Source organism: Fukomys damarensis, unplaced genomic scaffold (genome assembly GCF_012274545.1).
Source record: "Fukomys damarensis isolate Sample0158 unplaced genomic scaffold, DMR_v1.0_HiC HiC_scaffold_16, whole genome shotgun sequence".
NCBI lineage: Eukaryota > Metazoa > Chordata > Mammalia > Rodentia > Bathyergidae > Fukomys > Fukomys damarensis.
In genome coordinates, this window is record NW_022900928.1 from 50,328,412 (window position 1) to 50,352,811 (window position 24,400).

The window sequence follows — 24,400 nt, forward strand, 5'->3', positions numbered from 1 at the left end:
TTTTTTTTTTTTTTTTGGTGCTGGGGACCGAACTCAGGTCTTTGCGCTTGCAAGGCAGGCAACAGCACTACTGAGCTAAATCCCCGGCCCTAAAAGTATATTCTTAAATGCAGTGCACAGCAAATTCCATAAAATGTTTTGTTACTGGCATAGACCTCTTAGGCATGGGGAGCATAAAAGATCATAGTAGTTCTGAGGGATGGGAACTTTACTCTTCCTGATTGCTATACTTTGAGGATTTTAAAAAGTTTTAATTTTGTTTAACAGATTTAAATAATGCCAGGCACTGTTCAAGTCTTTTGCAAATATTAAACCATTTGATCCTGAAAACAGTCCTGTAAGTTTGTTATGCCATTCTTATTCCATTTTTATGTAGGAGAGAACAGTGGCCCAGTGGAGTTAAATTATTTGTCTGGTGTTCTGTGTGAGGCAAGTGATGGGGTTTGGATTTCAGCCTCCACCCACAAGGTAGGCTCCAGACTGTGCATTCTTAATCACTGCCACGTTGCTTCCCAGTCTGTTGCCTCCTAGGAATTTATTACTCTTTCTTTGGGTGAGGGTTACTTTTTTTTCTTTATGCCCAAATAAAAAAGCATTCTTTATCTGGGTTTAGTTGGACTTTGGGCCTTGTTTGAACTGAAGTCAGAATTGGAGACTATGTTTAGCTCCAATCTCCTATAAATCACAAAGCTGTTTGTAAACAAACTTTCGGGTAGTATTTTATCTTCTAGATCTAGGTCAGTAGTTTTCTAGTACAAACACCCTTCTTATCTTCCCAAAGTCCATTCAGAGTATCATTGGTGACCCTTTCTCATGAACAGTTGGATTTTTTTTCTTTTACACTAACAACCTCCATGATAGTGCTTTTTAAAAATCAATGCTCTATTTGTGATTAGTGCTTGGTAGTTTCTTGATAGAAGGTTTGATAAATTGACTGGTAGATAATATATCCTGGCATGGAAACAATCCCCCCCCTTCCCCTCCCCCCTTTGAGTTGTTTTAGGATGGCCTTAAACTAGCTATGTAGCCCAAGCTGGTTTCAACCTTGCAGTTCTACTTTGGGACTACAGGTGTCTGCCCTCACTTCCTACTCAAAACTCTTTGTTAAAGGAGCAAATAATCCCCTTTGGGCAGAGCAGATCAAGTAACTAAAGTATTTGTTTAGTAGTCTTCTTAAATTTTGTTTTAATTTGCTTTACTGGTATTTTAAGAGATGCTGGCTAATATAACACAATAATCAAAGCCATATATCACATGGAAACTCTTCACTATTCCATGGTATCCCACTTTTTAAGTTTTTTCCTATTTTTTAATTGCAGATCTATCTATAGCAGTACAGAAATTTTCCCAGTCCTTACAAGACTTCCAATTCGAATGTATTGGTGATGCCGAAACAGATGATGAAATTAGTATTGGTAAGTACTCTGTATTTCAGTATTCTAAGTTATAATCTGACTTCAGATACATATTTTACTGAAATCAAACATTCCCATACCTAAAAAATAAATATCTAAATTATTCTGATTTTAATAAAATTCAGTGTGATTTTGGAGTTATATGAAAAATAATATTATAAATTGTTTTTAAAGTTGAAACTGTTGTTTTTTTTTTCCACAAAGAAATTAATTGCTTTTTCAAACCCAGGTCAGCCTTCTGAGAAAATATTGGTTAAATTGTCTTTGCATCAAAGTAAATCATTCATTCAAACAAACGCATTGGGCATATATCATTAAATATGCTTGGTACAGGTATTAGGAATTATGTTTTTTTCAGTACTGATTTGTTTTTTTAATTTGAACATTTTTTATGTAGAAAACAAATCATATTTAATTAGTTATGAGGTATAGAACTAGAATTCTGGCGAGCTGCAAGGCATTACTGGGGATCGATCGGAAGGCTTGAGCCATTATCTGCAATCTAGCAAAATGATCTGAGGAAGGTATGCCTCTTCTTTATCTACATGATTTCATTTCCTGTAAAATGGAGAGATTGGATTATGTGAGTTTTATTTGTATCTGAGTTTTTATTGTTTGATCAGATTCGTGAAGCATTCTATCCCCCACCTTTAAAGATCCCTACTTATTACATGGGTGTGAGATTCATTTGTAGGTTGGATGTGTCATATAAACAAAAGAACACGTGTAGATATTTCAGAGAAAAACATTAAGTATACCCAATTTCTAGATAGAAAAATACAATATTACAAGTACTGGCTTAGGATAATGATTCCCAACCTTTAATATAAATGTCAAATTCTTCAAGATATAACCATAATGCAGGTTTTGATTCAGTAAGCCTCAGGTGAGAGTTACAGTTCTTTCTAATAGCCTTGAAGGTGTTAACAGTGGTACTGTTCTGTGGACCACACTTTAGTAGCAAGGACTTACCTTTTTAACCCCTCTCCACAGTCATATTCCTCTTCTTTCCTGCTTTTCCTTTTTTTTTAAATATAGTTTTGCAAGTTATGATTTTATTTCATAGAGTATGCTTTATTTGTTTTGAAAGCCTCAGTAGCAATTCCAAAACTTGTGAAAAGAAAGCCAGATGTGATACAATCTCAGCACTGGGGAGGCTGAGGCAGGACGGCGACAGTGAGCCACATAGTGAGTTCAAGGTCTTCCTGAACCCTGTCTCAAAAAACAAAACAAAATGAATACATATAAGAAAAGAAAGGGCAATATTTTCCCCAGGAAAGGGAAACTGTCAAGACAAGTCCCTGGGGTTTCTCACTTACTATGAAGCATTAGCTTATTTCTATTCCCAAGAGCTGCTCTGAAGAAAGCATTGAGCAGAGTGCACAGTCTTGGGACAGGCTATTTCTGTGCATGGAATTTACAGAAGTCTTGCATCGGTATGAACACGTTGGCAGGAGGTGGGCCAGTGGTCACATTATCTGCTGGCTCCACTAGGAGTGCGAGTTACTCTGAGGGGAGCATAACAGAGGCTAGTCTCTGACAACAAGAGTGCTCCTTCTTCCATTTGGGATAAAAAATAGCCCAGTACCAGTTAGGAGTCACTAGGAAGTGGGTAGAGCCCTGCCCCATGGACCTCAAACAGCATGACTCTTTCCTCTTTCCCATTTACAGGACATATGGGAAAGACCAGTATTAGTGGTCATGCACCATCAACATGTGGAAAAAGTGTTATTTTATTGTCTTTTTTTTTTTTTTTTTTTTTTTTTTTGTGGTGCTGGGAATGTAAGCCAGGTCCTCAAGTACGCTGCGTACACACTGGGCCCCGGAGCGCCATCCCTAGCCATACTTGTTACTTCTTGACATTTGTGTTATATCTGTCAACTGACATAACCAGATGAAAGCCTAAATTACGTACTCAGTACTATGCTATAATTTTTGGAAAAAGAATACTCAAAAATATTATTTTCACTTAGTTATAAAATTAAATTCCATGAAGACAGAGGTCAGATCTGCTTTTAATTTTTTATCATTTTAGCCTCTGCACTTCACTTAGGGCCTAACTCATGATAAACCCTCAATTTATTTGTTGAATAAATATCAGTATTTCTTTATAAACTTTATAATTTTTACATACATATGCATCTTTTTCTAATAGGATCATTTTTTAAATAGACTTTTTATTTTTTCTAATAGAATAATTCTACCAGAGTGATAGAATTTAGTATTTTTCCTATGGAAAGAGGATTACAGCAAATACTTCTGGGTTTCAGAGACATTATTGTCTTTAATGGTTTCATGACTCTTCTATCAGGTTTATACATATGAATTTATGAAATTATTTCTAGAGTACATTAAGGTTGTTTCTAGTTTATCTCTTTCCTCATATTATTAAGAGTAATTAACTATCTTTCCTTTATTAAGCTTTTTACTGAAAAATCTTCCTTGAAGTCTGATACATGTAGAAACTGCAGATGAGAGTTTTTAATCACTCTGCTATGCAGCCTTCTGAACAGATGTTACATACTTTCCCCAGATTGTGGTGGATTTAATATCTAAGAGGTGATTTTTATTATTTTGCATGCAGTCTGGGATTTGTTCATGAAGTCTTTGCCTACTCTTATGTCCTCGGGAGTTGTACCTATTCTCTCTTCCTGCAGATTTAGTGTTTCTGTTTTAATATTTAGATCTTTGATCCATTTTTATTTTAGTTTAGTGTTTTACTCTGCAAAAGAAATCATCAACAGAGGGAAGAGACAACCCAGAGTGGGAAAAAGTTTTAACCAGAAATCTCTTAGACAAAGGACTAATATATAGAACATAAAAAGAATTGAAAAAAATCAGTGACACACACCTCCCCTCACCCCCTGCACCAAATTTAAAGACTCAATCCAAACATGCTTATCTGAAATTAATAGACACTTCTCAAATGAAGAAGTATAGGGTCAGGGATTTAGCTCAGTGGTTCCACTGCCTGATTCAAATGAAGTACAAATAGCAAATAAATATGAAAAAATTTTCAGCATTACTAGTCTTCCTAGAGATGTGAATTAAAACAATGCAGAGATTCCATCTCACCCCAGAAAGAATGGCTAATAAGAAGTCAACCAACAAGAAATGCTGGCAGGGATGTAGGGAAAAGGAACCCTGCTTCACTGTTGGTGAGGGTGCAAACTGGTGCAAACACTTTGGAAATTCCTCAGAAAACTAAGATTAGAAGTCCCATTTGACCTAGCTAGTCCCCTTCTGGGTATCTTCCCAAAAGTATTAAAAGCATCACACCACCACAGTGATATATGCACACTCATGTTTATAGCAATACAGTTTGTAATGGCAGAATCTTGGAAACAACCCAAATACCCATCAATCAATGAATGGATAAAAGATGTTTTTTTGTTTTGTTTTATTTTTTTGTAATATAATGGAGTACTACTTGGCCATAAAGAATGATAAACTTCAGATATTTCTAGTTAAATGGATGCACCTTGAGACTGTCAGACACACATGTGTAAATACTGAATTCTCTCTCTGGTGTGAGAAACTGAAAGGGTAAATAAGGACCAAAATGTGTAATATATAATGTGAAATAGGAAGAAATTGTTCAAAAGGAAAGGGGAAGGGTGGGAAGAAAAGAAGAAAATGAGAAAAGAAGGAAAAAATAGAAATAAAGCTTTTGTAAATGAGGGAAAGGGGTTTGAAAGGAAGGGAGTATATTGGAAGACAAAGGAATCACAGGCACAAATTTCTTGTGATGAAGGTGATCATTATGTATATTTAAATTGTACCTATAAAATTAATTTAAAAAGTAAAGGTGATCTGTTTGACTCTTCCCATGTAGGCTAAATGAATATTGTTGTGTGACTCTTGCAGATTAGATTTGAAAGGTGTGAATTGCTCAGTGGTGAGGACTTAACTATAGGCAATGATAATCAAATTCTAATGGTTGAGGCTACAGAAAAATTAGATGATAGGGATTGGAAATGGGATGATAATATATAAAAAATATGCTTGTTAATTTTAGAGCAGAGTACTGTGAACTGTGAATCTGATTTAAGTGTCAGTACTTTGGAAAACCTTAGAGCAGATGATTGTATCTGTGGTCCTAGGGTTCGTGTGTAGGACCTTGTGTATACTAGTTAAGTTCTCTACCACTGAGCCACAGCCCTGTTCCTGAGCAAAATGATTTATAAGCAAAAATTATTTCTAGAACAACTGTAAAAACACAGGTGTATCCCCATATCTTAATTATACAGCATATATATTCTTAGCCTGCAAATATATGGTAAAAGCTTAAAGTAAATTATGAAAGAAGTTAAGAAATAGAATGAATGTTGAATGATTATTCCAAATATGGAGAATTACGTGTGAGGTTATCCCAACCTGTTAATCCAAGGACAGTGAACTGAGAAATGTAACCCTGAGACTTGTGTGAGGATGTTGTGTATGGGGAGTACAGGGGGATCACCCTTACCTACCTCAGTCATCTTTAATTATGCATACAAAGTTCCTGTTAGCCTTGCCTTAGCTTTTTGGGCCCCCAGTTTCAGGTTCTTCGTTATTGCTCTGTTTTAATGAAAGAGGAATGAAACAGGGACAGCTGTGACTCTTAGCATTGAGTAATATCCAGAACACTTCAGCCAGAATAGTCTTGAGACATAACAATGACATCACTGCAAAGTTCAATGACTTAATGAAAAAGCTCATTTGACTCTTCCCTCTCCCCGCTTCTCCTCCTCCTTCCTTTCTTCCATCTTTGCCTCCTCCTGTCTCTCATATTGAATCAGGACCTTCACACTGAGCTACATCCCCAGTCCTTTTTATTTTTATTTTGACACAGGGTCTTGATTTGTTGCCCAAGTGGGACTCAATTCTCTCCTAAAGGGATAGGATTACAGGTGTGTGCCACCAAGCCTGGCTACTCATCTCTTACAAGTAAGTAAGCCCTGTCAGTGCACAATGATTGTGAAATAAAAGCATTGTCAAGGTTTCCATGTGATAAGCTGTCTTAGTGGGAATTAATGCAAGAGCCATGGAGTGCTATATCTGAAAGAGTTAAATGCAGATTTTGAGTAAAGAAAAAGAAGGTGGTAGCATATCAGTATAATCCTCTAATTTGTGGTAGCTGACCTGGGAGTTTGTTAGGTATACAAACCAGTACCTGTTTTGTAAATCCTCCTTGATGTTCTGCAATCCCCTTCTGATGTTCTGCAATCCCCTTCTGCTTGTACCTTTTTGGCCTTCGGCTTGTTGTTTTTCCTTTGTTGGTTTGTTTGATTTTTGGTCTTGCTTTGGGTTGTTTTGTTTTGTTTTGTACCAGGGATTGAACTCAGGACCTTGTGCCTGCAAGGCAGGAGGCAGAACCACTGAGCTAATCCCCAGCCCATGCCTTGTTTTTATTTATGTGCCAATGAACCATTGCAGACTAGGGAGCAAAATGGAATTAGTTGTTCCAAGACCAGCGGAGGATTCCTGAGGCCTGAGAGCAGGCTGGTTATTTCCAGAGCTGAGTTCCAAAGCCAGGCAGCATCTTCCTCTTTGGTTTTAGAACTCTCATTTCCACCCAAGAACAAAAAGGGACCATTTCTTCTCCCTTTTCTAAGGACAAGGGAACTTCAGGTGAGCTTTTGCTTGCTCACTTTCTTCTGTCCACTACAGCACTGAATGAGTGGGAAGAAGCCTGTTGAGTCCATCTAGTTTCCTGAAGCTTCACCGCCTGTTTTTATGCTGCTTTGAGTTTTGAATGGAGTTAGGAGCACAGTGCTAGACACTTGGGCCTTGGAAATTGGCAACAGAGGGAGGAGAGTAATTATAAAGTGATATAAACTTCAACCATTCTCTCAGTAATATAGGAGTAGACTAAATACAAAATGTTTGATTATTTAACTATAATTACACAGCAATATACATGTCAGTGCAAAAATACAATACCATTGCATCATGCATGAAAATTGATAATGGTCCAACGTGAATCATGAACACAGCTGTAAGCTGGACTAGTAGGTAATAAAAGGCTATCTGTATAAAAAATAAAATACTATTCTGTTGAAATCACTGTTTACAGTAGTTCACTTGAAATATCAGAAATTTCAAACATCTTCCTGCAAATCTGCTATGAGTCAAGTTTTTTGGCTAGGTTAATTAAATACTTTAAAATATAAAATAATGAAGGCTGTACATCATAGTACACTACTTCAGAATTTATGTCTGTACCAAAGCTTGAACATACAGCTTACTCTATGTTGTTTTACATGAAGTGCCTATAATTTGAAATCACTTTTAAGCCCATCTCTTAAAACAAGTCTATATTTTTAAAAAATTCAGATTATGGTTAGTCAAGCTGAATTATTGCCAATAAAAATATTAGTCATTAATATGGGGCAGAGTTTATTCATTCTGTGTAATCTTGGAAACCTCTGGAAAGTCCTCTTGCAGTTATGCATAAACAGCTTGGTTAGTGATGCTGTGTGATGGCTGGAGTAACTCTCAGGAATGTCTCAGAGTCTGTGAGCTTTGCATTTAAGAGATTAAACATTCATCAAGAAGGAGAGTCAGGGACTTCATTTCTTTAGACACACCTGAATAGAACATTCTTGTGGTGAAGAAAGACAGCAAACTACCATTTGTCAACTAAAGTTATAGTTCCAAACTATTAGTGAAGAAATGAGGAAATCAATTAGATAATTCAGATCAAAATGTGTTTTTTAATATTCACCCAGCTCTTGCTGACCTAACTAGTATATTCCTGTTCCTCTGTTTACTTTTTAACGCAAACATGCAGGCGTAGTAGTAAGAATGGTTATGCCTGTTAGAGATGTAGAATAAAGAGCATGTTCGATTTTCTAAAATAAACTTTTGTATGGAAGCGTATGTTCATATTATATATGTACAGTCTGATGAAAGAATCAGCTTGAATGTGGACCAAGTGTTATATCTAGCATTGGCTAGAGCACTGTCTATATTTTGATTCTCTCCTTCTCTGTCTTTAAAGCCTATATTGAAAGGTGAGGCTATAGGAGTTGACTTTAATAACAGTTAAATCTCAGGTACTTTATTGTGTCTTTCTGAACTAGCAGTACTTTGTCTAGGTGCAAATATTTGTCATTTGTCACTACCTCTTTGAAGCTGGATGTGCATTAGTGTGATACAGTTTGTAAAAGCAACTCTGCTATGAGTGTGACATCATGTTGGCACACTCAGAAGCTTGAAGCAGTCTTTGATGCTTACTCTGAGGGTGTCAAGTGAAGAAGCTTTTCAGTGGAGAGGTTGGGAATGCTCCAGTTTCCTTGTTAAAGGAATTACAGTGGGGAAATACTTAACCAAATAAATCTACTCACTTTGAAAATGCCTCTACTAGGACATATGGAAAAGTATTTGAACCTGTTCTCCAAATGCTAAGGATGCAATCCACAATGCAGGACATAGTCAAGTTTGCTTTATGTGTTTTGAAGTGAGTCCTTCAAACACTTTGAGAGATAGTAGAGTGGCTTTTTAGATTAAAATTAACTGGTATAAGTTCAGAAAAGTCATATAAAAGACCTTTAGTAATTTTAGTTGAATCTTTTCTTCTACTGAAATTAATACAATTAAACTGTTTAATTACTGAAAATACTTTTGTGATGATTTTCTTCTGGATTAAATTGTCTTCATAATTTGTCTAATGACATTATGATACATATAATGAAGCTATTTGTGGCCATAAAACTGTTCTTGGAAATTTTTTGGGAAAAACATTTGTCAACCAAAGACAATAGTGCAGTATTTTCAATCACAACTGAACTCTTCTAGAAGAGACCTGTGATACTTTATTAATTCAAGGAAACAAATTACCTCCTCATTTGCTGAATCAAAAGAAAATTCATCAGTTTTACAAACCATCATTAAAACCCACTTAAATGTGACTATAATAAATCAGGAAGTCCTCTATTAAAGTGGAACATTTTCACATGCCTAACTTGTTTATATAAATAACATTTTCCTTTGAACTCTACAGAGGAAGCATATTTTACTCTTTAATAGCTCTCAGTTGGACAACTGAATTATTGTTTTCCATTTTTTTTTACCACCCTTATTTTTGCACGCACACAGAAACCACCCACAATTAAGGATTGAAACAGCTGGGAATATTGAAGATTTTAGGTGTTCTTCCTCTCTTAACAAAATCATGATGGTTTAAAAAGATGTGTTTGTTCATTGTGTCACATGTATTTTAAAGATCATTTAATTTAATTTGAAATTCAGAAGGTTTTAAAAATTTTTTCAGACTCTGACCAAAAAACAGTAACATGAAAACTCACTAGGTCACAAGCCTGACAAAAACTGTCGTCTACCTTACTGATAATACATAAGTATCCTGAAACCTCTTTTCGTTTATGATTTTGTTTTCCTAAGTAAAATGTAGTTCAGTCTTTTTTCGCAGCCTATCTTCTCTTGTGAAGTATATGCTTTTGGAGTCAGAAAGTAGGTTTTACTCACATTCCTATTCTTGTGTTATACTTTAGAGCTTTACTTGTAACTGAGGTTTAATAAATATTTTAAGTGAATAGACTCCTGCAAAGCCTGTTAACCCTAAGCAAATCACTTTAAGATACATAAACAGAATTTGAGACTTATTAAAATATGTGCAATGTGTATTCATTTGATATGCCTAGGATGATTCTTTTCAGTCTGATAATAAACTGAATTTTGAAAAATAGTTCACATTTTCACATATGCATATGAATATACATATAAAAAATTTTCCTAACATTTTAAAGTAATAAACCAAATTCCAAGCTGGAATTAATTTTTTTTTTCTGTACCTTAACTTATTTAAGATTTATTGGCTGCATTTTATGTTTTGACATTGTGCATCTCCCTGGGGCACAGTGAAAGGGTTGTCAAATTTTTAGTTCTCATGGAGTATACAGACTAAAAGGTTGGATGGTAATAATACCTCTCTTTTAGGGTAACATAACTTTTTAAAAAGGCTTATTTCAGCATAGGTAGATAAAGTAAAAATTTTTATCTATGGTGAGTGATTTTACATAGCTCAAAAATAATTTCAACCAAAAAAATTAGGCAGTGAAAGAAATAGGATGGCCTAATACAACTTGGGATACAGTAACAGTACTCATTATTTGCAAATTCTGCTGTTTATGAACTCATCACTCAAATTTATTCTTAACCTCCTAATCATTACTCTTAGTTCTTCCTTGGACCTATGCAGGGGGGTGAAAAAGTTGCATGGCATGACCTACCCTGACTTGGTTGTATAAAGCACGGTGGAGTGCGGTCGCCATGACTTCCTGAAGACTACTAATAGGATTGTGGCAGGCTTTTCTCCAAAAACTGTATGCTGAACAAAAGGACTGCTGTTAACAGTCAGAAACCTGCTTTGTAGCCTTCTCCTGCCACTCTTTAAACGTGCCTGTGCTTGTTTTCCTGCCTGTAAAACTCATTTATTTGATAAGTACAGTACTAAAGTGCCAACCAGGTCTGGCTTGGGTAATTTATATTCATTTGTATTTTCTCTTTTTATAAATTTTTTTTCATGGAGTTTATTGGTACTTCTGAGGTATACAGTTAACATTCATCATTGGGATCTTGTACCTTTACATGACAGGTCTTGGTTCTCATTTTTTCCCCTTACCCCCTCCACCCTTCCTGTTTACAAAGACTTTGTTTCTACTTTTTCATTTTCTCATATTTTTTATTTTCCCTTATTTCCTTTCCCCTACCCTTCCCACTTCCCCTAAACCTGTGGACCTTTTCTTCCTATTTCACATTATCAGTTATACAATTTGGATCTTATGTACACTTTTAGTTTTTTGTGGCAGAGAAACTTTGGTATTTACACATGTATCCTATTTATTTCACTTAAGAGTGTGGCCTCAATATGCATCCATTTTCCTATGAAAATATTTCCTATTTCTTATTCTTTGTGATTGAATAGCATTCCATTTTATAGAAAATCCACATCTTCTTTATCCAGTCTCCAACTGATGGGCAACAGCACTGTTTCCAAGTTTTAGCTATTGCAAACTGTGCTGCTGTAAACATGGGTGAGCATATATCGCTGTGGTATGACTGTTTTAATTCTTTTGGGAAGATACCCAGTAGGGGAATAGCTGGGTCAAATGGGACCTCTAATCCTAGTTGTTTGGGGTATCTCCTTATTGGTTTCCACAGTGGTTGCACCAGTCTGCACTCCCACCAACAATGGAGAAGGATTCCTTTCTCCCCACAACTCCTCAAGCATTTGTTATTTGTTGATTTCTTGATAGCAGCCATTCTTTCTGGGGGTGAGGTGAAATCTTAGGATTGTTTTCACCTGCATCTCTTGAATGGCCAGTGATGTTAAACCTTTTTTCCTATATTTTTTTGCTGCATTTACTTGTCTGAGAAATGTCTGTTCATTTCAGATACCCACTTTTGAATCAGATCTTTATATTTGAGGGGCCTGATTTTTTGACTTTTCTATATATTCTAGTTAATAGTCCTTTGTCTGGGGAATAGCTGGTAAAATTTTTTTCTCACATTGTGGGTTGTCTCTTAGCTTTATTGGTGATTTTTCTTGCAGTGCAGAAGCTTTTTAATAAGATGAAATCCCAGTTGTTGATTCTTTGTGCTAGTTCTGTGCTACTGAGGATTTGTTCTTAAAGCCTTTTCCTGTACCAGTATCTTCAAGAGTTCTGCCTAACTTCCAGCAAGTTTAGTGTTTCTGTTTTAATATTTAAATCTTTAATCCATTTGGACTTTAGTGCATGGTGAAAGATAAGGGTCTAGTTTTAATCTTTGGCAGGTTGAAATCCAGTTTTTCCAATGCAATTTATTAAAGAGGCTATCTTTCCTCCACTGAGGATAGTTGGCTCCTTTATCAAAGATGACGTAGCTGTCTACATGTGCAGTTGTTTTTGTATCTTCCAATTTATTGCACTGATCCTCACATCTTTTTCTTTGCCAGTGCCATGCTGTTTTTATAACAGTGACTTTGCAGTATAGTTTCAGGTTGGGGATTGTGATACCCCCTGTCATGTCTCTCTTGCCTAGAATGGCTTTTGCTATTCTGAAGAGCAGTTTTGGTAGGTATGGCCACTTTCACTATGTTATTCTTCCTACCTGGGAGCAGGGGATATCTTTCCATTTTCTTATATCCTCTTTGATTTCTTTTAGCAGAGTGCTGTAGTTTTCAGTGTAGAGGTCTTTTGCTTCCTTCATTAGATTGATTCCTAGATAATTCATTTTTTTTGGATGTATTGTGAAAGGAATTGTTTCCCTAATTTCTCCCTTAGTGAGTCTGTTATTTGTGTATAAGAAGCCTATAGATTTGTGAGTGATGACCTTGTATCTAGCTATTCTGCTGAAAGTGTCAATTAAGTCTAGAAGTCTTTTGGCAGATTTTTTCGGGTCTTCTATGTAGAGTATCATATCTTCAGCTAATAATGGCAGTTTAATTTCTTCCTTTTCTTTCTTCATTGTTTTATATAGTTGGAGGCATTAATATTTGGTAAATATACATTTATGATTGTCATCTCTTCCTGCTGGATTGTTCCCTTTACAAGGATGTCGTGGCCTTCTTTGTTTCTCTTAATTGGTTTTGGTTTGAAATTTACTTTGTGAATAAGACAGCTTACCCCTGCTTTTCTCTGGGCTCCTTTTACATGGGAACTGTGTACCATCCTTTTACTTTCAGTCTATAGTTAATTTTTGAACTAGGTGTGTTTCTTGTATAGAATATATTGTTGGATTTTGCTTCTTAATCCATTCTGCCAGTCTATATTTTTTGATTGGTAAATTGAGACCATTAATATTGATGGTTATAACTGATATGTATTGACTTATTGTCATATTATTGTCCTGTTGTTGCCTCTTTTTAATTTTTCCCCCTCTCTCTTTTGTTTCTTGCCTTGCTTAATTGGTTTGCTCTGTTGGGCCTCATGTTGTGACCTTCATTGTCTTTTTCTAGGATATTGTTTAGAATTTTTTGGACTGCTGGTTTGGTGTTCATGAAGTTTTCCAGGTGTTCTTTGTCATGGAAGTACCTTATTTCCCCATCCATTTTAGAAGAGAGTTTTGCAGAATACATAATTCTAGGTTGGAGTTTGTTTTCATTTAGGGCTTGGAATACCTCATTCTAGGCTCTCTGTGACCTGAAGATTTGTGTTGGAAAATCTGCTGTGATTCTGATGGGCTTTTCTTCACATGTGATTTGTTTCTTTTCTCTAACCGCTTGCAGTATTTTGTTCTTCCATTGGGTTTCTGGGATATTGACTATTATATGTCTAGGTATAGATTTTATTTGATCATGGCTAGTTGGAGTCCTGTATGCTTCACTGATCTGTATGTCAAATTCTTTAGCTCTGTTTGGGAAGTTTTCTGTCATTAATTCTGTGAACAGTTTTTTAAAGTCATTTGTAATTTCTCCTGCTACTTCATGGATTCCTCTCAGTCTTGTATTATTGTTCTTTTCATCATCTAATAGTTGTTGGATCCATTTCTCATTATCCCTTACTGTTTTTAAGAGATCTGTTTTTTCATGGTCACTGACTGCAATCCTAACTTCTATATCTGAAATTCTATCTTTACATTTGTTCACTCTGCTGCAAGTGCTTTCTGTAGAGTTTTTAATCTCCTAGATCTCTGAATCTGTTTCATGGATTCCATTTCTTTCCTATATTGGACATTCCTGATTTCCATTTCTTTACTATGCTGGGCTTCTATCATGGTCCTGAGCTCATCTATTTTTTTTTTCCTGTTTCTGTTCTAGTATCTCTAATCATGTCTTTCACTATGCTCACCATCTCTGTAGTTATCTGGGAAATTATTTCTGTTTTGAATTTTTCTAGAGCCTGATTAATCTGTTTTGTTACTTCCTGTGCTATGAGTTCAGGGTGTCCTGGTGGTTGATTGTCAGACTTTTCCACCTTGTTTTCCCTAGAATTTGCCTTCAATCACCATCCTTTAGTCCATTTGATACAATCAGCAACACAATAGCATGAAGCACAGATTAGAAATTCACAATTTTTGGTAGTTATTAATCTATCACCTTTAACCAGGCAAATTAAATCAAAATTGAGGACCAGCCCAAAATACGTTTATTGTGAATAAACTCTTCAATATTGCAACTTTACCCCTCAGGATGGGAACTTAGAATTCATTAGGAGGAGAGGAATAGATAGGTAGAAGAACAGGAGAAGGTTTCAGGTGAAGCCGGAGGACACAGGTTGATCACGCAAAGTCTAGGAAACTGCTGAAGACAAGACGGAAAAACAGAGTGCAAGAACAAAGACAACAATAGAACAGGGAAGTAGTAATAGTAACAGGGAAGCTATAAGTTATATTTACTTTCCTTTGAAACTAATGATTAGTGAAGGAAAAATAGGGAAGAAAAGAAAAAGAAATCCAAATTAGGGCAGGGACTAGAAAAAAAAAGAGAGATGAAAAATAATGTGTGGGAGCAGGAGATTGAGTGGCAAAAAGAAGAAAGAAAAAAGAATTTGAAGAATCGTAAAAAATAAAATTTAAAAATTAAAAATAAGGAAAAGAAAAAAAATAAAGTGCCTCTTTTCTGGGTATATCTCTGCTGTCACAATAGACAATATAGGCAGCAATGTACAGAACTAAGTCAATTAGTCTCAGCTAGCCAACCACAGACCCCTGACAATGAAGCTGAATTCTGTCTGCAAGACCCAAGTTGAGCTCCCTGATCTCCTGATGGAAGGTGGTGATCCCTCCAACTTACCAACTGCAGAGGTCTGATGTGCCTTCATTGCAGTTGTTCACTTCTGTTCTGTCTTCTGGAGCTCAGAACAATGGCCTGTATGACCACCTGTGCCTGTGCAACGTGGATCCAAGTACCAGCACAATGAGGAGGCCTGAGAACGCAGAGGGTGGGGGTGTGGGTGATCTAAATATCAGAGGTGAATTAAAGTTGAGGGGTGGAAAAAAGCCAGTTAAGGGGAAAATGCCATGTGATAGATCTGGGCAGACAGACAAAGGAAATTTTAACCTGAAGACACTGAGAATCTATTGAAAGCATTAATCAAGAGAAGCTTAATTTGGCAGCCTTGTGGAAGAATTGATACTGTTGTGCACAACCTTTTCTTAAAATGTTTTTCTTGGCCATTTCTCTGGGTGTGTGTCCAGGAGAAAATTGGGTATGGCCAGTCCAACTTGAAATATAAGCTGTGGATGCCTCTGTGTTCTTTTTATACACTTGCATTACCCCACAGAGCTGTAGGTAGAACTTCTCATTCATTGTACATATGGTTAGAATGGTTTTAGTAAACTTAAATAATAAAATTGGCTTATAATTTTATAATTTTACTTATTTTCTAATAAAAGCATGCTTTATTGCCTATTCTCAAATATCAGGCAGTAGAGAAAACAGTCCTCTGTGTAGCTGTTATGTACATAGTTTGTACTTTGGTTAATTGGATAAAGGTCCATGGCAATGGATGTGTCCCACATTCAACCTACTGGCCCTATTTTGTTGGTATTTTCCTAGTTTACTTTGTATAGTTTATGCCACCCTCATAGAGTAGAAGGAAAAACTCTTGCATGAGCTTTGAGAACAACTTTCAAAGATAGAATTTTGCCACAGTTTACTTGGTATGGAGTAGCTGCTATCTTTCTATGTAGGAGCTGCATTCTCTAGTTCAAGATCATTCTCTTTCCATCTTTATGAACATGTAGGAGTGAGAAGGTCAAGAGTTCTGCGAACCTTTTTTTTTATAAGTGTTCAAAACATAATTGCTTAGAAGTGCTATCCTAGTTTCATAGAATCTCAAATTTAGTTTTTCAGAGTATAAAGAGAAAACTTGGTGAACATGAGAGGTAACAGTGTTGTTTTCCTTTAGACCTAAGAGGCGACATGATTTGCAGAAGTCCTGTGGATAACTTTGACCACCTGGCTCCTAGATTATGAACTTTAATTCTGAGTTTACTTCTTTATTAACTCAATAATTACTTGGCAAGAACCTGTGATTTGTCAGATGCTTTGCTGGATGCAAAACAGAAAGAAAAGATATCCCTGGCTGAATAGCATTTGAATTTCTGTCAGAGGCAATAGACAATAAAACACATAAATTCATTATATATTAACTCCATAACAAGTGTTATGGAGATACAAAATCCGTGAATTTTATATATGTTTAAAATCTAGATACCTGCAATTTCAGGATAGTGATGCAACAGCAAACTATCTGTAAAGCAACCCCATTTTATCCTTCATTCCCTTTATAATCAAATTGATATGACCCCCATACTCATCAACCTAGTTCTAGACTTGAAACCATTTGGTACAAAAATGGTAAAGGCTTCCAAGGCATGCTGGCTATGCCAGGACAGATTTCAAATGTAAGAGAATTTCTCTAGCTCTACCTCCTGCTATATTACTGTGTGTCTTCCCTTGCTCTGGCATAGTGGGTCTGACTATGTCCTTCAATTTTCATTGTTTTGATATTTACACTGTTGAAGAAAGTCGGGATACAATATTCTCTTATCTGGAGAATGGGAATTGAGAGCCTAAGAATATCATAGAGGGCTTTGATCCATAGTCTAAAGTTTAATTTGCAGATTCTCCAGAGACACTTAAGCCCCATTTGTTTGAAGTTACTCTTTGGGTTTACCTTGGCATTCATATAGGTGGTAAATTACCGTATAGAAGTCTTGGCCAGTTAAACTAAGTCAGAGATTGTCTGCAGATTACCTTCAGCGCCAAATAACTTCTGCACCAGGAGAGAACTTTTATAAATGTAAATGAAATAATGTAGACTCACTTTTGACATACAATCTTGGACCAGAAAGGCAATAGGCAGGCATATACTGTTTGGAAGAAGTGTATTAGGAGACAGGACTCCAAAAATTAATGGAACTCATGGGCAAAAGCAAGGACAAACATAGGAGCAATAAAGAAGGAATTTTGGGATGAGTTGGAAGATGAGATGAAAACAAATGAGAGATTGGAAAATGTATAGAATAGAATAATAGGTCTAAAAAAAGTTACATAAAAATATGTGACAAAAAAAGGGCTGCTTTGGAGTAATTTCTCTGTCAAGTATAGAATTTGGGTTAGTTACTGAGGCATGATTGAAGGAGCTATAAGAGAGAAGAGCTTGGGGTCCTGCTTGATTCTGGGACTCAGTGATGACATGTCTGAGGGCTGAGAATATTGTTTCTGACCTTGAAGTACCAGTGAGCTCTGAAAAAGGAAATAGAAGTGATCCTTACAGATCTTATTATAGTATACTTTGCTTCCTACTTAAATGTAGTTTGAATCTTTACTTCCTCTTATAAAATGTGCATTTTATTTTATTCCCAAATTCAGAAATTGCCAGACCACTTTGCAGAACCACCTGTGAGGCATTGTAAAAATTTGTTTCCTGAGCTTCCCCCAAGACCTGAACTGCAGTGGGCTCCCCTGGGTTGGGGACTCATGAGCCTTTAATTTTATGGAAATCCTTGTTGTCTGATGCATTTTGTGAAACTACTTCTTTAAAAAAATATACATTGTGGTTTTTGCAAAGGCACTGTTGCATAGGGGTTGAGGGTTTGTGGGGTGAGGGTAATATTTTAATCTATTCTTTATATGTGCATTTAGTTCCACCAGACACCTAGTGTTGTTCTAGTGGAGTTACTACCAAAGCTGTAGATGCCACATTTTTTTAGGGAAACCTGGTCATTTTTTTTTTTTTTTTGCCACTCATGGACTGAGAAAAATTGCTTTTAAGTGTCTGCTTTTGGAATGTGATGATTTTCGTGGTACAGTATACATACTATCCAGATTTCTCAGGGAAAAGAAAAAAAAATCAGCCTTTCAAATTAAAATGATAAGGGACAAGGGGAAATATGAGAACCAAGACCTGTCATGTAAAGGTACAAAATCCCAGTGACGATTGTAACTGTACTGTATACCTAGAATGTACCAATAAACTCAATAAAAAGAAAAAAAAATAAAATGATATACAAGGTCTGATCTGTATTGATATGAACTTGGGATCCTCCAGAATTCCCTATCTATAATGAGTTGTCTGAGTACAAAGAACCACATAGAACACCCAAACCTGAATAAGAATTTCTCTTATCCTTAAAAGGCTTATAAAATAGAAGGGTCAAAATAACTTTATGGTGCAGTCGTTGTATAATGAGACAGTGAGGAGTGCTTAAGGTATAGCATAGACAAAAACCCTCTGAGAGCACCAAAGCCAAAGGGCGACTCCTGGCTGAAGACACGAGATGTCCAAGTAGAGGAGTTTATTTGAACTGTGTCCTAAAGGTTAGGTAAAATGCAACAGGGAAACACAGGTGTAAAAGAAAAACATGGAAGTGGGAAGTTACAGTAATGTCTGGAAGTTTCAAAGTACAAAATACAAGATTAGAAATAATAGCATCTTAAATTAAGATACTTGAAAAGGTATCTTTTTTTTTAATTTAATTTTATTGAGTTTATTGGTACATTTTAGGGATACAGTACAGTTACATTCATTGTTGGGATCATGTACCTTTACATGGCAAGTCTTGATTCTCATTTTTTCCCCTTACCTCTGCCCTCCCTTCACCCCCTCCTCCCCTCCCCATCTACAAACACTTTATTTTCATCTTTTCATTCTCTCACATTTTTTTCTTTTCCCTTTTTGTTCTTCCCCTACGTATCACACCTTCCCTACACCTTTAGCTCCTTTCTTCAAATTTGGCCACATCATGAGGAGGCTCCAACTCACTTGCAATTGGAGTTTGGACTTTGAGTTGGAAAATAATTTAATCAAAGGTACCCTCTAGGAATTTTATTGTGGCATTAAATTGTGGCATACAATGACTTAGAATGACAGATGCTGGGAAACTAAATAATATTACAGCCGAGATGAAATGAGGTCCTTACATGAATATGTATGAAGGATAGAGAAGAAAAAATCAACATTTGGTGAACTGGACGTGTGGAAGGAAGAATTCAAAGGCAGTTCATCACTTGAGTTACTAGGATAATAAGGCTATGAGCACATTTACATATTTATATGTAGCTGGGAAACCTGGGAGTGGAGCAGGATTGTGAAATAAATTTTGATGCATGTTAAATTTGAAATTAGACAAAATCCCTAGTAGATTTCCCTAGTAGAAATTCCCAGGAGATAATTTCTCCCAGGGAGAAATTCCAAGGATTTGCTAAATTTAGGATAGTGAGTTGAGTTTGTAGCCCTAAGCCAGGAGTAATAAGAAAGTATACATTCCAGGTCCAGTAAGTTGAGTTCAAAGTTTAACTTTAAGGATCATTAGCTCCATAACTATGCAGGTTATTAAACTTGCTTCCTGTGTGAAAAAATGTGTAGAATGGTGATAAGTTTCTTATGTGATACTGTGAGTATTTTTGCGCAGTTCTCTAGCTTGAATTAAATAAATTTTTTCCTCTTCTTCTCCCATGCCCATGTTTTCCTGTTCCACCTACTTCATTAATATAAGAGGTGCTAGTTTGTATACCAAAGGGAAAGGATAGTTCGGTAAGGAGGGAGAAGTTATGAGTAAAAATATCAGGAGAAGCTTAAGTTGTTAGCTTTGAAGAGGAGGAGGGCCCCTTTTGTGTATAGGAGACAAGTTGGACAGAATGAATAGAGGCAGTGTTAATCACAAGGTCTTGAACTTCTCTCAGAGAAGAATCAGGCCAGGACATCTGGTAAGAGTGAGGGGAATTTGGGGTTGGGTTCTTGAGAAAGAAGAACATTCTTTTCAGATAGCCACTGTGGGAAATAGGATTAGGAGTAAACTAGAGTTGAATAAAAGGATTGCCAAAAGCAAAACCAAAGGGGTTAGATAGCTTGAACTTTTAGTGTCCTACAGTGTGTGTGAATTGTAGCAAAGAGATCACAGGGGTTAAAAGGCTGTGGAAAAGAGAAGCTGGGCAAGGATGAGGATGTTGATGCTTCACTAGGGGTGGCAGGAAGACTGGGCTCAGAAGAGTATGGATAGGTTGCATGAGGCTGGGGAATGTGAAGGAATGCAGGAGGGAGGTCAGTTCCTGATAGCAGTAAGTCTGGGGGAGGGGGGTGGGGTGTAAGTATTTGTTTCTTAGCAACAAATTACTGACTCTTCCAGTTAAGGCTGGAGACTTGGCGCCTGATTACCCTTTGAGCACTAACAGCTCTGGGACTGTTTGCCTTTCAAGATGATAACCTCTGTTCTTTTCCTCCTATAACATAGCAAGCAGGGTAAAAGGCTAGCACTATGTTTTTTTCCCTTACTGGCAATAATTGTTTGCCAAAAGAGAATAGACTTTGGAGTCAAATAGTCCAAAATAAATACCTAATTTTCTGCATACTTGCTCTGGTATCAAGGAGCAAGCTATTAAGCTGATATTCCTTTTACATTTGGGAAATGAAGCTATGCTTATTTTAGTATGCATGCTATTGTGTGATTTAAATTAGATAGTATATGTAAAACCACTGTTGCTTAGTATAGGAGCTCCAACATGTGAGTACACTTACACTTGGGAAAGTGGGTCCCAAATTGGTGGTTGTTTTGGCTTTGGGAGACAGATTAATATCACTAAGACCAAACAAATAAACAAAAAACAAAAATGAAAGCAAGGCAATATGAGACTTGAACCATTCTTTATTTTCATTAGCACATTAATTGTGCTCGGAAAGAATACAAAATATGTGATTTGCAGACTATGATACGCACAACACTTCTTGCATGGCTTTAACATCTTAGCAAAAGTTCTTAAGAATTCCGATGCAATTAATTTGAAGTAATAAGATAGTACAACAGGTCCAGGGAGAAGTCAGCTGCAATCATTTTGTAATTGTGTTACTTTATATATTTGTATGTGTTCATTTGTCACAATTTAACCTTTTGTGTAATACAGATGCAACAGTGTGTATGTGAATATCTATATCTGATCTCTCAGCCTATCTTCTATTTGGGCAGTTTCAAAGCAGATATCAGTAATACACTAAGGAAATAGTATTTGGTTATTGAAAAATATGATAAATGCTTAAATAAAGAAATACGTATTGCCAAGAGTGATGAGTTAAGTAAGTTTGAAACAAGAAGTACTGTTGAGTATTTTGAGGGGGATTAATATCAGTGTGCCTTACACTGTAATACATATTTAAAATTTAAACATTTTTTTTAATCATACCCTGTTTTTCTGTACATCCGTTGTGACTTTCACTCTGGAAGCTTTATAATTATCCTATTTTCATAGGTAATTCTAGCAATCTGAAGCAGTAGTGGTAGCTCTCTTTAATAGGTTAGGCCCTTGATGTTCAGATTTCTTTCATTTTTTGAATCTAGCTGTTATATCAATGAGGATAAGAGAAACCAGACTGAATAACTAGACAGGAAGAGAATGAGATGGAAGATTTAGTCATAATTTCTGAATCTCAGCACGAATATACAGTGGCCGTTATTATTGGGACCCATGTTGATAGACCTAGTTAAGGATGCCTGAGAATCCATGTATTATTAGAACCCAGGAACAGTGGGAAGTAGGAAGAACAGAAGCTGGGAATTTAAAAACACCAGTAACTCCAGTGAAGGACCTGAGTAGTATAATTAGAGGATAAAAAGGAATTAAAAATGACTTTCCTTACCTATGTCCTTTGCAGAGTTTAGGTAGCAGTCTGAATGGTGTTCAGAACAGATACAGCACATGTGATGGTCATAAACAAGTCCTGAGAACCTAGTCAGCTTGGTTTAAAAAAAAAAAAAGTTTAAATGTTATTATGCTTTTCATTTACATCCTGTGTATTTCTTAATTAGAAGACTATGCTATAATATTAAACTACCTTTAAATAACAAAAACAGTAACTAGTAAACCCTTTTGGCTTGGTACTGTATATGTCACTTTTACCCAAACCTAATTCACCAGAATGCAGTGGAACTGGGACACATTGTTAGGACATAAGACTGAAAGTAATTAATTAATTAACTAATTTATTTATATTAGTACATTTAAGGTATACAATATAATGACATTCTTCATTGGAAATTTGCACCTTTTTTGGTTCTTGGTTCTTACTTTTCCCCATTTCTCTGCCTTCCCTTCAACACCACCACCCCTCCCTATCTACAACAAAGACTGTGTTTCCATTTTTCTTATTTTCATATTAATTTCATCCCCTTCTTTCTTTTCCCCTGCCCCTCCCACTTCCCTTTCCTCTCTGCACCTTTTCTTCTTATTTCATTTTATTATACCTTCTAGTCCTTTACACTTTTGTTTCTCATACTATAGACAGACTATTCAGTATTTATACATATGTATCCTATTTATTTAACTTAAGAGTATGGCTTCAATGTGCATCCATCTCGCTGTAAATGTCTTTAGCTTCTCATTCTTTATGGCTGAATAGTACAACATTTTATGGGAAAAAAAAAAAACAAAAACCACAGCTTCTTTATCCAGTCTCCAATTGATGGGCAGTTGGGCTGTTTCCAAGTTTTAACTATTATAAACTGTGCTGCTCTAAACATGGGTATGCATATATCGCTGTGATATGATTCCTTTTTTTTTTTCCTCATTGAGTTTATTGGTACATTTTAGGTATACACTACAGTTAACATTCATCATTGGGATCTTGTACCTATACATGACAGGTCTTAGATCTCATTTTTTAAATTCTTTGGGGAAGATACCCAGCAGAGGAATAGCTGGGTCAAATGGGACTTCCAATTCTAGTTCTTCGAGGTATCTCCATACTGATCTCAACAATGGTTGCACCACTCTATACTCTTACCAGTAGTGGAGCAGGGTTTCGCTTTCCTCACAGCCCCGCAAACATTTGTTATTGGTTGATTTCTTGATAGCAGCCATTCTTTCTGAGGTGAGATGGAATCTCCCTGTTGTTTTCATCTGTATCTCTCAAATGATCAGTAATGTTGAACATTTTTTAATTTGTTTATTTGATATTTCTACCCCTTTGTGAAATGTCTGTCACATTTCAGATGCCCATTTTTGGATTGGGTTTTTAAATTTGAGAGGTCTTAGTTTTTAAGTTCTTTCTTTATATATTCTAGAGAGTAGACCTTTGTCTGAGGAACAGCTGGTGAAAATTTTTTCCCACATTGTGGGTTGTCTCTTCACACTGTTGGTGGTTTCTCTTGCTGTGTAAAAGCTTTTTAGAAAGAAGATATCCCACTTGTTGACTCTTTTAGCTAGTTCCCATGCAACTGATGTTTTATTCATAAGATCTTTTCCTATACCAGTGTTTTCAAGAGTTCTACTTAACCTCTCTTCTAGCTGGTTTAGTGTTTCTGTTTTAATATTTAGATCTTTAATCAGTTTCCATTTTAGTTTAGTGCATGATAAGAGATACAGGTCTAGCTTTAATCTTTGGCAAATTGAAACCCAGTTTTTCCAGCACCATTTATTAACAAGGCTGTCTTTCCTCCAGTAAGGGTGTTTATTTCGTTTGTTGAAGATGAAGTGGCTGAGTGTGTCTGGACTTGTTTCTGCATCTTCTAATCTTCCACTGGTCCTCAGGTCCATTTCTTTGCCAATACCACACTCTTTTTATCACAGTAGTTTTGAAGTGTAGTTTCAAGTTGGGGATTGTGATACCCCCCAGCATGTCTTTATTGCCTAGAATTGCTTTTGTTATTCTAGGTCTCTTCTTGTTTCAAATGAATTTTCGAATTGTTTTCTCAAGGTCTGTGAAGTATGCTACTGGAATTTCAACTGAGATTGCATTAATGTTTGTAGCAGTTTTGGAAGGATGGCCATTTTCACTATGTTGATTCTTCCTATCCAGGAGCAAGGGACATCTTTCCATTTTCTGATATCCTCTTCAGTCTCTTTTTTCAGAGTGCTGTAGTTTCCAGAGTAGAGTTCTTTGATTTCTTTTGTTAGGTTGATTCCTAGAATACTTCACTTTTTTGAATGCTATTGTGAAAGGAATTGTTTGTTCCATTTCTCTCCCAATGAGTCTGTTTTTTGTTTACAGGAAAGCTATTGATGTTTGTGTTGATCTTGTATCCAGCTAGTTTACTAAATTTGGTTATTAAGTCTAGAAGACTTT

General features: G+C 36.1%; 1 protein-coding gene across 2 annotated transcripts in view; it reads left to right on the forward strand.

The window, feature by feature from the left end:
• Arhgap42 (Rho GTPase activating protein 42) overlaps positions 1–24,400 on the forward strand; it is a 265,379-nt gene that overhangs the window by 61,652 nt on the left and 179,327 nt on the right. For both annotated transcript variants that reach the window (XR_783877.3, XM_010642036.3), the window contains exon 2: positions 1,320–1,415. Coding sequence is in view for 1 of the 2 variants with exons in the window: in XM_010642036.3 (XP_010640338.1) it covers positions 1,320–1,415 (96 nt within the window). In the remaining variant the exon portion in view is untranslated. The remainder of the gene's footprint in view (positions 1–1,319; positions 1,416–24,400) is intronic.